Genomic DNA, 16,305 nt, shown 5'->3' with positions numbered 1-16,305 from the left:
TTCTTTGATTGTAGTAGGTTCGCGGTCGAAAACACCGGCGTACTCGGTAAATTTTCGTTAAGCCTAGCGGAAGATCGAGACGATAGCGATGGGAGGAAAGACTGGCCGTGATCGCGACGCATAACAAATTCCACCTGTGCAGACGGCTCGCCTTCCATTCATCTGTCCATCGCGGAGGGCCGCGCTGGAAGAAGGAACAGACGTGACGAGGTCGCGGTGAAGAGGGATACCAGGCACTCGTTTAGCTCGGCAATTTATTCTCGCGTTTTGTAATTAACACCAGAAAAGAAGTAGCGCAGTCGTCCTTCTCTTACGGGCACGAGACGCGCGGCACGAGGGTGGTGGTGACTACCACCTCCCGCAGTCCTCCCTTTGCCTTCGCCTCCTTCTTTCTCTGGCCGCCACGCCGAGTCCGACTGCTGATTTCGCATCTTCGCCTCCGCCTCCGCGCCGAGAGCGTTACACATGCAAAGAAAACACGCGTATCGTTATTAAGCGGCGTGGAAGTCAAAGTCCGCTCTCTCGGTGGATCTCTCGGTTCGTGGATGAGAAACGCCGTGTGTGGATGAAAGGAGCAAAGAGGGAGGATAAAGGGTAATGAGAGAAAAAGCGAGATCCGCAGATACGGAGGAGAATACGGTCGAAGGAGAAAGAAAGGAAGAAAGCGAAGGAAGGACAAGAGGGAGAGAATGCGCACGGTCAGAAAGGCCAAGGGAGTACCAGGGAGAAGTTGAACGAAGAGGAAGACACAGGGAGGACGGTGAAGAAAGGGAGACGAAAAGGTGGAGGATGATGGAGGCCTCTCCTCCGCATGCCACTGCAGTCAGGCCAGACAGAAAGCGGTCTGTATAATTATGGGTTGTCACCTCATCAGCCACGAGAGGGGCAAAGAGGTGCCGGTATACGTCCGCGCGCGGACCCAGGGGTGGGAAGTTAGAGGAGCGCGGTCTTTAGCTCAAATTGTGTTTTATCGTCCCTCGCGTTTCGCTTCGGCCGGTCGTCGCGACGATCGCGATCAAGTTGGCCGATTCCTTTTTTCTTCTTCGCTGCCAAGGAAAGGGAAGATTTTCGGAAATTCGTTTGCTCTTCGACCACGCGGAGGAACGCTGGTATCCTGAGTATCCTTCGTCGAAAGGATACGCCAGGTTTCGGTAAGGTCGGACGAAACGTCTTCATCGGTCGTCGCGTTACAACGCCGAACGTACCGCGACCGACAAATAGCCGTTGTCGGGGTTATAAAATCGGGGAACGTGCGTTTTAAGTATCTTCGGTGATCGGAACGTGCCACGGCGTTCTTACTCCCTCCAACCGTTCCCTTCGTTCACGACCCTTCAGCCCCTCTCTGCCGCGCGCATCCCCTCGCCAGCCAGCCCCCGACCCTTTTTCTCTCTCCTCCCTCTCGTTCTCCCTTTCGATCGTTCTCTCGCTTTCTGCCCGCTCATATCCACGCAGCTACCTCTCCGTCTTTCTTATCCCGTGACGTCGCTCGGTTTCTTTCGCTCTCTATTGGTACACACGTAGCAATCTACGAGAGAGCGCGTACACACGGAGGAGGGAAAATAAAAAGAAGGGTACTGCGCGAGAAGGTACTGAGGCTAAGTGGAGAGTTTAGAGGGATTTCATTAAATCATATGGATTGGGGATAATGTATGTTATTGAGCGGAGCGTTCAAATCGCGCTCTATAAGTTGTAATAAGTCCAATTTTAGGGCCGGTCATGGGCCGGGTCCCACAGTGGTTGTCAAACGATCCGTGGCGTTGTTTCGCTGGCAGTCGCGAACCGGCCGGCCGTTCGCGGGATCGACAGTCACTGTCTAGCGAACCCGCCACTTACTCGTCAAACGGCCAGCCGGTCCGCCGAAATCACTGCCATTTAGATAATTTGTAATGAATAGGCACCGCTCATTTTCTACCCCTTCCACCGAGGTCACCTCCTTCTCCCCTTTCTGCCTGGCCGCCGCTCCGTCTCCTTCTTTCCCTCTCGGTTTCGCCTTGCGTTGCACCGTATACCTCGCTGTTGTGCCCTCCTTCCGCCTCCCCCTTCTCCACCGGCCATCACGATCTCGGTCTCGCAATAGCATCATCTTCGACGTCATCTTTGCACGACTGGAATCCCGAAAGTGGGCCTCTCGATAATCGTCGGGTCTCGAATGTTCGTACAAAGTCGCCGTTGCTTCACGCCCCGTGAATCGACCGGCTCTATCAACGGCAGAAATTTGCTCACGATACGTTACGATGTGGTTGACGCGATCGTCCCCTAAGCGAGATCGTGACGCGTGCCGGTTGACGAAGATATACGGTCCGTTTGGAAATCCTGAAACGCATCCCCTAGATCCTTTGGCAAATATACACACGGTATTTGCGGGAATATCGGCGGACATCACCCGTCCCTTGTTTCGTATGCTCCTCTCCTGCCACCTATAGTCCTCTGACTAACGGGGTTTGCTCGCTTCTTCTTCCAGACGTGCCGAGGATGGAAAAGTCGCCGCTGCTGGCGAACGGCTACAATCACCCACCCACGCATCTCAGTCACATGCAATTCATGCAACTGGGTGGACATCCAGGTGCAGGACACACCGCCATTCTGTCGCCGGCTAGTCTGCCGCATCACCTGCAGGCACAGGCTCAGGCGCGCGCCGAGCAGGGCCTCAAAGTCAACCCCAACATGTCGAACATGGAGGCGCTCGCGAGGTAAGCCTTTATAAGACGTATCCTTAAAATCCGTGGGGTCCAAATTGTGGGACCATACGGTCGAACGGTTCAACGCGTCTGGGAACGAAGATACAGAGACGATGGTACCAAGTTAGAAAAATGATCGAAAACGAAGTACATAGCTGGGATCTCGTACGAAGCGATAGGCTACTTTTTCGGAGGTTCGACAAGCGTTCGTACGGATCGGCGCGTTCATCTTGTCTCGGTGTAGTTGTAACGAAGGGCCAGCGAGGCCAAAAGAATACAACTTTAAGAGGATTTGAAGAGACGGCGAAGCCGTGGAAATCCGAGGGGTCTCGACACTGCTTGATCTTTCCTTCCCTCTTTCACCTCCTCCGTCTCTCGGTGGCGAAGTCCGTTTCCTTGGGTGCGTCGCGTTCCTTCTAGGTCGTTTACTCGGCTCGCGTTACGCTCGCGACCTCAACCGAGTCACCCTTCTATCATTCCCGCCTAACCTAACTCGATCTCGTCGTACCCGTCGATGACCAACGGTTGTAGCCAAAATTTCGCCAGTTCATGTGGAATTCCATAAACTCGTTCGTTGCGTCGTATTTCGTTCAGGAGCACGAGGTCGACCGGTTGCCCTGATCGAGGAGAGGGAACCGGTAAATCCTCGAGGCGTTGCGGTCTCGAGACGTATATCACGGATTACGCGTGCCCGTTTAGTCGTTCTCGCGCGGGAGCCACGGATAGGGAGAAACGAAGGCGCGTTGAGACGCAGTCTATCGAAGGAAGATCTTCCTTGCAGAGGGAGCGTAGTCTCTGAGCTAATCTAAGCATTTGTTAACGTGTTTCTAATAGATGCGGCTGGTGGTGTTCCCTGTTCTCTGGTCTTCTCACGAAACCCCGTCCCAGCCAGTTTTGAGGATACGGAGACTCGCCTTAATTTTCGATTACACCCGCCAGCCGTAATTAGCTTCGTCCTATTCGCCATTAGTCGGTCGGTTCAGTCTGCTTCTTCGTCTTTCATCCGGGTTCCTTGGTTAGATTCACGGTGACTCGAGATGTACTTTCAGCCCGATAGAACGAAAAGGTTCGAAGCGTGGAAGGAAAGGAATCGCGTGGATTCGTCTTGAGTGGAGGGGCGGCCAGTGTCGGCTAGAGTAAAGCGTGTCCTTCCGACGCTACGCGCCTACGTGTATAATGACGCGACGAAGGCGGCGCCGCACGTTTCGCATTATGATTTCAGCGCTTTGCTTTTAATTAAAATGCAAATCTATCGTGGCAGAAGAGCGAGAGAGATCGGGAGGTAAGACGGATTACGTCTGGGGGCGGCACGACAAACACCGGAATATGATTAATTCAACGCAACCCCATCCTGGCGTACCGCGCCGTCAGCGCACCGTTGCCCTCTATCGCCACCCTCTAATTCAGCCCCGAGCCCTTCCTGCTCGCCACGACGACCTACTCGACCGGTTTACGCGAGCCCTAGGCCGCCTTCTGCGACGGCAACTTACTTCCGACTCAGACGACCGCGCCACGGTTTCCACGTCTTTCCTTCAACAGTTCGATCTTACTTTGCCACCGGTTCGTTCTTCGATTTCCTTCTCTTTTTCTTCGCTCAGTTCCGCCGGGATCCTCGGCGATCCTTGAAAGTATTTTCAGTGGTCGATACACCGGGTAAATTAGGAGAACCTCGGGACCGAGTTCTAGGGACGATGCGACGTCTTTTTTAATCAACGACTTCAAAGCGTCTTCGTTTCGAGCGTAGGACAGGCACGATCGAATCAAAGGACAAACGAAAGACGAGACGGCACAAGGAGGACTCTTAATCAACTCCGCGGATCCACTTTCCTCGAGGATATCCCGTGGCAAGCTTATAATTAACCGATTCGTTTATCAACTCGCGCCCCTTCGTTTCCCCATCGTTCGTGAAACGCCGGTGACGCGCGTTTCCACGTTATTTTTCTTTCTCGCGACGCTTCGGTCTTTCTCCTGTTTTGCGTTCCACCGTCGTATCTCAAGTGTCGCTTTTTTTTGTGATCCACAGGTCCGGAACGGTTTGGGAAAACTGCCGAGCTGCCTACGAAGATATTGTCAAACATCTCGAAAGGTAGGAGAATTTTGAATCCGCACCTAAAAAAAAGAGAGAAAAAAAGAAACAGAAAAGTAAAGAATGAAAGAAAGAGGATAAAAAACGTGGACAATGTATGGAAGACTCGATTACGTTTCGCGCCATGGGTAATTCGGCCAGTCATCCGTGTCTCGATACCCTGCGTCGGTTTCGCAACGAGTCGAGAAAAATGAGCCGCGAGACGCGGGAAACGTAGGCCGGTGCAACACGCGACCGTTTCGCGTCCGATAAATCAGCATTACCGTCGGCATCGAGTTTCCGGTCGCGCGACAGGTTGAGTCCAGGCGTGACGCTGTAATGCCCGCATGATTTGTACGGTGCGAGCGTCCGCACCCTCCTTCCCACCGTCCTCAAATCCATCCGCCGGCAGCCCGGTCCCGTCACCGATACGACACCAACGTCGACCACCGGCGACCACCCTCGGTATCCGCCACACCGCACCGCGCGCATCGACCATCGCGCGCCATCAGCCACCGTCATCCGCCACCGAGGTTTCCCCGTGATCCTAACCACTTGTCACTTCACGGCACGCAGATCATCGTCGCGACGTGCCCGTCCATCATTCGGGGATTAAATCATTCGACTGGCTGTGCGAAATACTTGCGCGTCCCGCGTCGCCCAACAGCCTCGTTCCTTTTACACCACCGAGGGAGCTTTAGCCGCGTGAAAGCGGCTCTCTCCCGTTCCGCGGGTTACAAACTGAAACTTTCATCCCCTGCGTGTGGTGGTTGGCTGCCTTCGCGAGACACCCAAGTTCCTTTGTCTGTTTGCTGGTCTACTATGTCGTCGGCTGATCCAGGCGGAGAGAAAGGAAGGCAGGAGAAGGAAGGTGCGAACTCCAGGGTCGAACTGTTAATACGGGGGTGAAAATCGACACTTGACCGGCCAAAACGTAATTTCCAATTCAAAGGCAATGACCATTGGCTCGCTTCTCTCCGCGGCTCCCTTTGCACCCCTCGGCCCCTCGCACGCGTCACCTCCGCGATCAAACCCCTCTCGCTTTTCCCTCTTTTGCTGTTTCTCTATCCAGCCAGCCGTCTCGTTCTATTTGCTTTAGCGGCTCCCGGTCCAGTCGACTTCGTCAACCGGACAAACGCGTATTGTGATTTCAGCCTTTGACTGCTAGCCGTTCGATGGATATCGTAGGGGGTGGCAAATGGTCGCGGACCCGTGCGGAGCGATACAGAACGGTACGGAGGGAGGAGGAGGAGGAGGAGGAGGAGGATGAGGTAGAAGAGGGTGGCGCAGAGGACGGGAAATAGGGGGTCGAATTGGCGGGTACGGAGACTGGAAGGGACGGACGAGCGAGCACCGTGAATATTCATGCCGAGAACCCTAGACGAATTCGGACTTGTTGCGACTGACACTGATGTAAACCTTTGTTTATCCTGCGTGCACCATACCCTCGGCCGTATCCCTTCCGAGCATGGCTGGCTACGCACTCCGATCGCCTCGTCTCGCCTCCACCCCCGATGCCAACCGAGTATTTAACTGAGAGTTAAATTCTGATTAATCGTCGGTACCGGGGTTATTAATTGTTTGTCCTTTTGATTTTACAAGCACACGGAGCTCACGCCTACCGAAATCTGGTACTCCCTGTCGGATTCCCTCTCGTCTTCTCCATCTCTCTTTTGCCTTTGTTTCCAAGTTACCGTAGTTTCTCTCTTTCCGTCTTCTTTTCCACCGCACCCTGTTTCCATTTTAATCTCGATGATTTGTTGTCGCTAATCCGGCCGAGGCCCGTGACATCGGAAACCCGAATTCCGCCACTGAAGTTGGCCAGCTCGTTTGTCTTTCCGCCAGTTCGAGCAATTAAATCTCATAAGCCAGAAATCGCAGCCCTCGAAAAAGTCGGATAGCTCTCGCAGATCCGCTGGTTTTTCCAGTCTCCGTTACGGACGATGTTTCGTGCCTTCGAAACGTTAAAACTTGGAGAGGGTGAGAACGGAACCAAATGGAATCGCGGAAACGAGCGAAACGACGGATCCATTCACCCCGCTGCGAACTCTGTCCGTAAACTAAGTAATATTAATGGTCCGGCCGATGGCAGAAGGCGCGGTATCAATGCGCTAATGTCGGCTTCCTGCCTTTAAAACTACCTCGTCATTCCGGGATAATTCTCGCGTATTGTCGTTCGCCATCCAGCTACGCCGGTTTTGCCCGCTTCCTTATCGTCGACCCGCCCGGCCAAACTTACCTCTGATATTCTCTGCCTCCTTCGGTCTTTCTCCTCTTTCGGCGAATTCGCCAACGACGCCCTCGGAGATGTCATTAATTACGACGACGACAACGACGACAACGTCGACGAGCTTCTATCGTCGGGGACATCTGCTGGAAAATAATATTCATAAAGTTGAGCCCCGTCGTTACGAGCGTCGTTTTCGATCCATCTTCGCGCGTATTTCACTCCTACCTCCTATCACGAGAAACTTGGAATCCTATTCGATTATTCCTACCTCTCCATGATTGAGAAAAAATGTAGCGAAGAACGATTCGAGAGGAAAACACGAATGTTCTACATACTGAGAGACGTTATTAATGACTAGACTGCGGATGTTTGTGCACTTGTGAGATCTTTAATTATGCAAGAATGTATAGAACGCACATAATACGCAAGAACGTACAAATATTCAAAGTATTTGGAGCATGAAACAAATTCCTTTAGTTGTATTCGTAGGAATCTGAATTTGCATAAGTATCCGCAGTCTAATAACGAATAAGGTAGCAATTTCTTTCCATTGTAATATTAGATTGTCCGAAAAGTGTCTATCTTTTACAGGCACGTCTTTTACAACGACGCATCTTTATACAAACATGAAACCTAATCTGTCGAACGTTGTGATCTTCAATTTGATAGAACAAAGTGGATCATACGTAATTCTATAAAATAATATAAAACGGAATATGTTGTGCATCCATTATTTTCTTATAAAACGAGAGAAACGTTTCGGACGACCTAATATGTCTAATCTCAGGGTAAAGAGAAACTTTGCGCGAAAACGCGTCGACATCTCCGCTTTAAGTCGAAGAGGATCGCGTTCCCTTTGCCGTCCTTCCCGTGATGCACCCCTCGTTCGCGAAATGCGACGACGCAAAGGGGGCAAGAGAGGATTAAAAAGAAGCGTGAAGAACTCTCGAGTGCCAGGCTTCCCTCCCGAACCGTGGCGCAGTGGACCGTTTCGCGAGAGCGGAGCGGCGCGACGAAACGGTTAATTCGATTCGACGATCGTTCGCCGCGATAGCGAGCTCGGAGCCGACAACTATCAAGCGGCGCGTTAATTGCGTTCAAACGAACTGTCAGCGCGTCGACACGCACGCGCGCGCATCTGAGCGGCGTCCCGCGTGCAAATACGCGCATTATGATTAATACCGTCACAAGCGGCTCTAGGCGTCGGCTTGTCAGCGGCTTGCAATCAGGGGATAGGCTAATTACGCTCTCTCTCTCTCGTCCGAACGTTCACCTTCCTTCGTTCCCTCTCGAGATCCTCCTTTTTTGGCTACGTAGCTTTCGATTCGACCGAATGCTACGACGAAATTAATAATAACGGGTTAGCCGTCGATCGCTCCGAGTATTAGTTACGGCGTTTCTTTTGTCTTTCATCTCCACTGGTATCAACGCGATCGTTAAACCTATCTTCTCCGTGTTCGCGAATGTTTCCACGGCTCGTCTCCGCAGGCAGTCCAATAATAGCACCCACGTGATTTACAGATCCAGTTTAGCGTGGGTGGGGATCCAACAAATCGAATCGGTTACTCGTTCGCGTGTTCGAGGAATGTCGGATCTCTTTCACGTTCGCGTGATAGTCCCGCGAGGTAAAAGAGGACGATCGTCTACAGTCTAGGCGGATAATCGTATGTGGAACGCGACAGCCGGCTCGACAAGCGCGTCGATTCGTTCCTCGAATCGGCCGCTCGTGCCAAACATCCTGACCCGAAAATGGACCCTTCTAACGACCCTCTTACGAAACGATACGGCCACGATCTCGGCGGTCGGCTCTTGGCTCTGGTCCGGTGTCCGACCACCGAATAAATTGGTCCTTGCCTGTCGCGCGCCGATCCGGATGAATCATTCTCTCGGGTATATCTGTTCTCCTCTGTCTCCCGCGACGAAAGGGGACGTCGAGGTGGATCGAAAGAAGGACGACAACGGGCGAGGAGACCTCGTAAAGTCTCTCGACTCATAAAGCTCGCACGGGCGAGAACGCGACTCGTCGACTCGCGACAGGGTGCCGTCTGCAGATCGCAGAAAAGAGTCGTCACCTCGTGAACGAGCGTCTTTGAGACATTCATTTTATTAACTCGACAACGAATTACTTACGGCCGGCGGCGCGGCTCCACCGGGCGCAATTTCATCAGAAGCCGCGATAATTATCGTTTGAACGATAATTAATGCCGCGCCATTAACGACGTCGCGCTCTTTATGCTCGCCTCGAAATTTTCGCTGCCGTATTTTTAGGAGCGACGTCGCTCCCCGACCGTTTCCGGGTCATTTACTCCGCGAACCACCCCCTTTGCCAGGATTATTTCGATAGCCGTCGTCGAGTCGACGGAAGATAACGAGGAAGAAGGCGGTCGACCATATCGACTTGCAGGGGGCGTGAACTTCGTCGCGATGACTCCTAGAAGCGACGCGTTACATATTAGGCCGCCGTGCGGTAACGAGCGTAGCCGAGTAAACTTTGGCTGCGACGAAACGCGATGATTAATTAAAAACATAATTAGTCGCGACGACCGGGATCCACCCACAGCCCGCCAATGTACCGTGAAATTGTCAACCATCTTGTTTCCCTTTCCTGCTTTTCGCTTCGTTCGGTCGTCGTCGTCCGATCTTTTTCTGGCCCCGGCGATCTCGTTAAAGGCGGGCCCGTTCGCTCATTTTCTCGGGTCTTCGTTCGGGAACGCGCGCGATCTTCGTGGAAGTATCGAACGTCGTGACTAACGAGCTGCTCGCGAGTCTCTTCGTCTAATTTGTCTCATCGATCGGAGACCGAGTCGCCTCGTTACGTCCGCTTCGACGTCATTTTTTCGTGTATTTTTTCGCGCATTACGATGAACACGACATGGCTCGTCGTAGACAAAGAGCAGGCCGAAAGCGCAGAGCGAAAGGCAGCGTTGATTCGGGGGAATACCGATTCTAATGATAAAATATCTTTCCTCCCACGTTCGCTCCCTTCTTTGTCCTTATTTCCGCGCGATTCTCGTGTACCTTCGCGACGACCAAGATATATTGTTATTAAATGGTCTCCCTTCGGCTGTGCGCGCACGCTAGTATATTACGTCGCGGGGCTTCTCCGTTGCCTTCACACACGCACGCACAACAGACAGCCCGCACGCAGTGCTTAGCCTTCCGCGTGTGGAACTGCTCTCTTATTTACGGTCGACTGGCATGCGAGTTTGCCACCAACTTCCGCTCAAAATTCGTCGCGAGAGAGAGACAGAGAGAGGGAGAGAGAGAGAGAGATCGGAAAATCGAAAACCCCGAGGCGAAAGGGCTAGTGGCTCTTGAAAGTTGGAAGTTGGGAAGAAGTAAGCGAACCACAGGGAAAGAGTTGCTCGATGGGTGGGGGAAGCGAGGAGAAAAGGCGGTGGGGAGGTTAATTGAAAAGCAGTGGAAGGGTGTCATTAAATAAACCGCGGACGAACGTTCCTGCGGTTCCGCGGCACTACCGTTCGCAGGCACGGTTTCGCCGCCACTTTTGGTAATGAACTAATATTTGCAGTGTGCGTTCGGACGGCGGTTTCCACGCGTATACGCGGCTAGTGGCTTACCTTTTGCCTTGTCCAGACGCGCAGTAGCGCGCGGTGCGCGCGTCGAAGGGTGCGCTTGCCCTGGCAAGGTTAGCCTTGGACAAATACGCGACCCTCGCGGTGATAGCCATGTACCAGCGGGGTTTTAAAGGTTAGGGAACGATCGAAAATTCAATCATGTCGCGGCAAGGAAGCTTCTACGCTGCGGACGATTATTCGTAACGGTCGTTGGACGCATCGACGAATCGGCTACCAAATTCGATAATACTCGGACGAGGAACGACGAGGAAAAGAGGCGCGGAAACGTCGGTGACAAACGAGCCGAAAACGGTCACTCGAGGAGGGTAATCGTTTCCCAATTGAAATCCAATAGCAAACGACATACAGGCGGTGGCCCTCGTCCCTCGAGAAGGACCGAACGTCCATTGCTGTGTGCGTCCATTGATCATCGGTCTAAACTGTTTCTGACGCGAATTATGCGGAAGTAGGTGGAAAAAGTGTGGGCTGGCGAAAACAATCGCGAGTCAGCCGCTCGGTCCGTGATCGTCGGTGGCGCGAACACTCGTGGAATTTTCAAGAATTTAAATAATATCCTTTTATATTATCGAGGATGCGCTGAAAGTAGCAGCGGGCAGGGTCGTAGGTTTTCGCGGCGGCTATCATAAATCCAGCGGTTGCGCTGCCAGCGGAGAGAGAGAAAATCTACAATTCTAAAGCTTTCCATAAAACACTCGACAAAACGCTTCGCCCGCGGTTTTCGAGTGGCTACCGGGTCCCTTCTCCATCACCTCCCTCTCCACTTTTCCCGCGTCTTCCCTGCCGCGTCGGCCGCCTGCCTCCGCGCCGCCGCGAATCTGTTGAAATATGTAAAACCGTGTAACCTCTTCAATTTACATAGGAACGCGTGGGCGCGCTGTTCCCCCGGATGAAAAGTGGCCGATCCTCCTCTTATTAATTGATCGCCCGAAATCCGCCGATCCACTTTCTACCCCTCCGTGAAAAACCCTTCCGTTCACCCTTCTTCCACCGACCAGTTTCGTGGTTTTCCGATTTTCTCCCGGCTAGACAAAGAGGAAGAGAAACACGACTGCTATTTGGTCGTACGGCCACGAGGAATTTCATGGGTGGACAAAAACAGCAGCAAGACTAAAAGGGGAACCGTGACGAACGATGCGGCGGCGGGGAAACGTTGTCTCACGTGATAGACGTCCATCATCGCGCACGACGAAAGCCTTAACGTCGCGGACGCGACACGTAAATACACGTGTGTATCGCCGTTGATACAACGATCATTTTTTTCTTCTGGCCGTCGACGATAATCGCAGTCGCTCGCTTCGTTTTCCTTCCACCTTCGCCTCTTTCCATACCGTCTACGGTTCTCTTTCTCTTTTTCTCCAGCCGGTTTCTATATAGGTTTCTCTGGTGGCGCGTTCTCTCGCCGCTATCCGTGATCCAGGGCGACGGCACGCCGCTGCCACTGGTATTTCGAAACTCGCTGAACAAACAAGCGCCGATAAAAGTACCGCGGTATATAGTACATCTGGAAGTAGGGACCATCAGTCACGGCGCATCTGCGAACCACTTTCCTTCCCTCCCCCCGCCGCCACCTCCACCGCCGCCGCCACTGACTCCTCCGCCCGCTCGTTTTCCCTCGCGCTCCGACGACCCCTCCGGGAGTGCAGCGGGTGTCCCGAACTTCTCCTATCCACCCACCGCGCCGCTAAAAACCATTTGTCATCGGCCGCGTAAATATGTTCTCGAGCGAAACGTGCGTTCGACTTTTTTCTCTCGCCCACGGTGTTACGCTCCGCTCACGGAAATTCGAGTCCACGCCAAACGATGATGGTCGATCGCGACGCGACCATCCATTTCCTGAACGCCTCCTACCTTTTTCCATCGAAAGGCGACCGGAATCGCTCGCGTTTCCATACGTTTCTTTGATCGTGCAAGGATTTATAGACTCGTGTCGCAACAACTATCCGACTATTCCGATCTTTGCTTCATTGGCTGAAGTAGAATGTTCCAATGGCGTGTATATTTTCGCAAGCTTCCGCAACCAAATGAACCCGCGCGATAGTTCGCTGGCATTGTACCAGAATCTCTAGTATCGTTTAACGCGAAACCGAGTAAATAAGCAAGCACGTAGGAGATCGACGCCGGAATGGCAAGTAACGAGCTACGGCTACGCGGGCAAAGTTTATCTTTATTTCGGCGAGCTCCGCGTCTTCGCCAGGGGAGTAGCTTAAAAAGTTGGTCTAATAAAACCCCGGCCCATTTGTCAAGGGGTGTTGTAGTCGGTTCCCGGAGGCTGTTGCGAAATGTATGTAAAACACATCTCGGTCGGCTTGCGGAGTCGTAACACGAAGCGCGGGCGTCTCTGATGGGCCGACATCTAAAATAATAAAAGTTGCCTCCGTCATTTGTCAACGGTTCCTCTAAGGAGCGACTACTTCCAACGCCACCTCGTAATTTCGCGATGTCGCAGCTGCTACCCCCACCCTTGTATCCCTTGCTTTTTCCACCCCGGAGATGTTACGCGATTCCCGACCTTAATTTTCCTGACACCCGTCACACGGCCGCTTCTTTTCCCCGAGAGCGCGATTTATTCCAAACTCTACGCGGCCAATGTGTAAATTCCAATCTTCTTCCACTTGTTTCATGTTTGACCTTAATATATTCGACACGCGTATATACTTTGAGAAAACAATTCTCAATGACCGAGTAATTTCTGCGATCGTAATTTCTATTTCGAGAAGTCGATGGTCCCGACAATTGTGGAATATTCCAGGCTGCGTCACCGATCTCGCGCGAGTTAAGATGCAACGATGTTCAGCGTAGATTGAAAAATATTTCTTTTCAATTTGGAACATCGGTTGAACTTTGAGAGGATGCAAACAGTCGGCTGTGCTGCTAGACGGTTAGACAAGCCGCGTTCCGCTGAAAGTTTAATTAAAAGCGAGCGTGTGGGAGCGGCGCGGCTCGAAGGGAAATAAACCGATACTATACTGACCGGTTGTATGGTGGCGCTCGGAGGTGACGCGAAACGAGGCTTCCCGGTTCTTTATGCGAGCCCGCTTTAATCCTTGGACGAAGGAAGACGCGTCTTAAAGTGAAATAATAAATAAAATAATACGTCCGGGGCGTCGATGTCGGCTCGCGGTCTCGGCAATAATCTACGGCAACGAATGTGCCAGACGACTTTTATGAAACGTGGGCCCCTTCTCCTTCAGCCCTTTTACGCGGTTGAAAAATAAAATCCTAACCCTTTCCCGGCGTTCACCGAGCGAGAAATAGGGGGCGCGCGAGAGACGAAACGGAGGCGGCGGGATAAAACCTTAAATACGACCGCTGAACACCGGGGGCCTACAATAAAATTCTCGTAAACCATTCGCTCGAATAATACACCTGCTTTGACCATTACTTGACCGAGCCAGCTCTCCGCCTGTTTCGGTGCAACCTTTTCCCGCGATTTTCTCCTGTGATTTACAGTTCGTACGAACCGTATTTCCAACTCGTCCATGAATTTAATTGGAAAAAGTTGATCGTTCGATCATCATCGTTTCTACCATCGAATTATCAGGTTGCCAGGCAAACGAGTGATTTTCTATGCCTTTTCGACGAGTTTGAAACGAGAAATTTCGTTTTCTCGATAGGAACGACGTTCGCGCACTGAAAGAATGATCGAGCACCCGGTGCTCGGGATAAGCGGTCCCGGTTGCTTCGTTCCTCCAGTTTATTTTTCAAGTAACCCTTCACATTGCGCTAATGTATTTCTTTGAAACCGCTATTCACCGCGTCGACGTTTCAATCCGGTCCATTCAACGTCCTCCAGCCGTTTCCCGGCTGAAACACTCACCCGATCGATCTAACTACCGCCGTCTATCGTGAATTTTCACACGACTTAATCCGCATGCTTTCACCCCCCCCCCCCTCGGTGACTCGTACTTTTCTGCTCGCTGTTTCTTTTCCTTCCTCTCACGCTCCGTCTCCGCTTCCTGCCGTCGTCTTGCCACATGCTATCGATCGAAATTGTAACCAGGGAAAACTCGATCGACCAGGTGATGCGTGTGTATACACGATCGTCGTCGTCGAGAGGAAGAGGAAGGACGAGGAAAGGCACGAGGAGACGCGTGTCGCGCGGCGACAAGGGGTTAGCGCATTCCAACTCGATTCGATGGCTAACAGGTCGCCGACAAAGGGAAACAGGCGTTTCGAGGGGGTGGTGGGCCCCGTTTGAACCCCCAGGATCGCTAAATATTTCATTTCGTATCCCTCGAAACGTTTAATCTCGGGTCAGGTGCGCGCACGTTCGCGATCGCGTTGCACGCGCGTTTGTGCGCCGTCGATGACAACCATCCGGCGGATGCGCGAGCTATCTCTCTCTCTCTCTCTCTCTCTTCTCTCCACTATCTTCTCTAGCGATGCTTCGAGCGATCGGATCGATCCTCATCCCCTTCGTGCAGCGTTCAAATCTCTCGTTTGATTTCTTGGAACTTTCGTTCTTTCTGTTTTTCCGGAAAGGTTCGCGCGCGGAAAAATGTAGGCGCCGGCAGTCAGCTGGAAAATCATTCCATAACCGAGAGATGTTCGATAAATGGCAGGCGTAAAACCGTGCCATCGGTTATATCGCTTAGGTATAGCTTTGTGCCTCAGCTCGAGGATCGGAAACTTTCATTATCGGACTGTTCGCCAGCTTTCACCCTCCCCGTTACCCATCTTCGTTTACATTTATGATTTAATATGATCGTCCATTGTTGGGTCCCCTTTGATTCCGCCCGCTCCTTTCCCCTCGCCCTCGACAAATATCTCTTTCTCTCGGTTCCCGTTACGTGTGTAATTCGAACGCCGACCTCTTTACCCGCTTTTCTCTTTTGTCGTTTCCTTCGTGCTATTGGGATCCGCAACAAGCACCCTATCTCGGGAAATCGAGAGTCTGGATGGCGGCAAAGAACCGAACGACACGCGGGGGAGAAAAAAATCCCAATTTTCTGGAATCGCGGCTTCGGCGACGCTTCCGAGAGCCGAGCTTCTCCTACCCGCGGGGGAACAAACGTGCAGGTTCACCTGGAATATCGGCGACACGGAAACGCAAACCCGAGACGAAACGATAGATAGGTAGAAAGATAGATAGAGAGAGAGGGAGAGGGGGGAGAGAGAGGGGCCGAGAGAGAGAGAGAGAGAGAGAGGACAAAGGACGACGCGCGCGGAATATTAAATTCGCGCAGAATTCGAGCAACTTTTCAACGAAGCATTATGGGTCGGCTATCTGGATGATGTAGCACCGAACTTGGGAAGACTCGACCGAGTGAAACCCCGACTCTTCTGCCGTTCCACCTTCCCCATGCTCGTTTTCGTCGTTTCTTCGCTCGCACGCGCGTCTTTCCTCCCTTCTTCTCCATCCGTTTTTCTCTTCCTCCGCCCGTTGTCTCTCGTTCCATCTTTTTTCCCCTTTCCCAGCGGTCGCTTTCCCTCTCTAGGCGTAGCTTCCAGGGTAGCAATCTTTTATTATTAGCGCAGGCTTTACCAGACAATGAAACGAAAGGAACGGAATATGATATTGTAGTACAGAGGCTCGGCGGAAAGGGAAGCTATTGTCGGTCTCTTTGAATTTTAAAGTCAACGATCGATACGGCTCGGGGGATGCGCCTTTAGCCATATAAACCGCTCCGCTCGCCCCCACAACCCTAGCCCAGCCCTCTTTTCTCCGCGGTACGTTCGCCCCTTGCGGTCCCTTCCATCCTGTTCTCGCGACTCTCGCTCCCCCTCCCCCCT

At 52.4% G+C, this 16,305-nt stretch overlaps 1 protein-coding gene across 7 annotated transcripts in view; it reads left to right on the top strand.

Annotated features, from left to right (window-relative positions):
* LOC117212306 (dachshund homolog 2) overlaps positions 1-16,305 on the top strand; it is a 143,866-nt gene that overhangs the window by 64,079 nt on the left and 63,482 nt on the right. For 6 of the 7 annotated variants that reach the window (XM_033457002.1, XM_033457001.1, XM_033456999.1 and 3 more), the window contains exons 3-4: positions 2,462-2,690; positions 4,702-4,764. In XM_033457002.1, the coding sequence (XP_033312893.1) occupies positions 2,462-2,690; positions 4,702-4,764 (292 nt within the window). The remainder of the gene's footprint in view (positions 1-2,461; positions 2,691-4,701; positions 4,765-16,305) is intronic. The other variant, XM_033456998.1, reaches the window with a different exon arrangement.

This window comes from Bombus bifarius, unplaced genomic scaffold (assembly GCF_011952205.1).
Source record: "Bombus bifarius isolate JDL3187 unplaced genomic scaffold, Bbif_JDL3187 scf7180000008288, whole genome shotgun sequence".
Lineage (NCBI taxonomy): Eukaryota > Metazoa > Arthropoda > Insecta > Hymenoptera > Apidae > Bombus > Bombus bifarius.
This window is presented reverse-complemented; position numbering and strand designations above follow the sequence as displayed.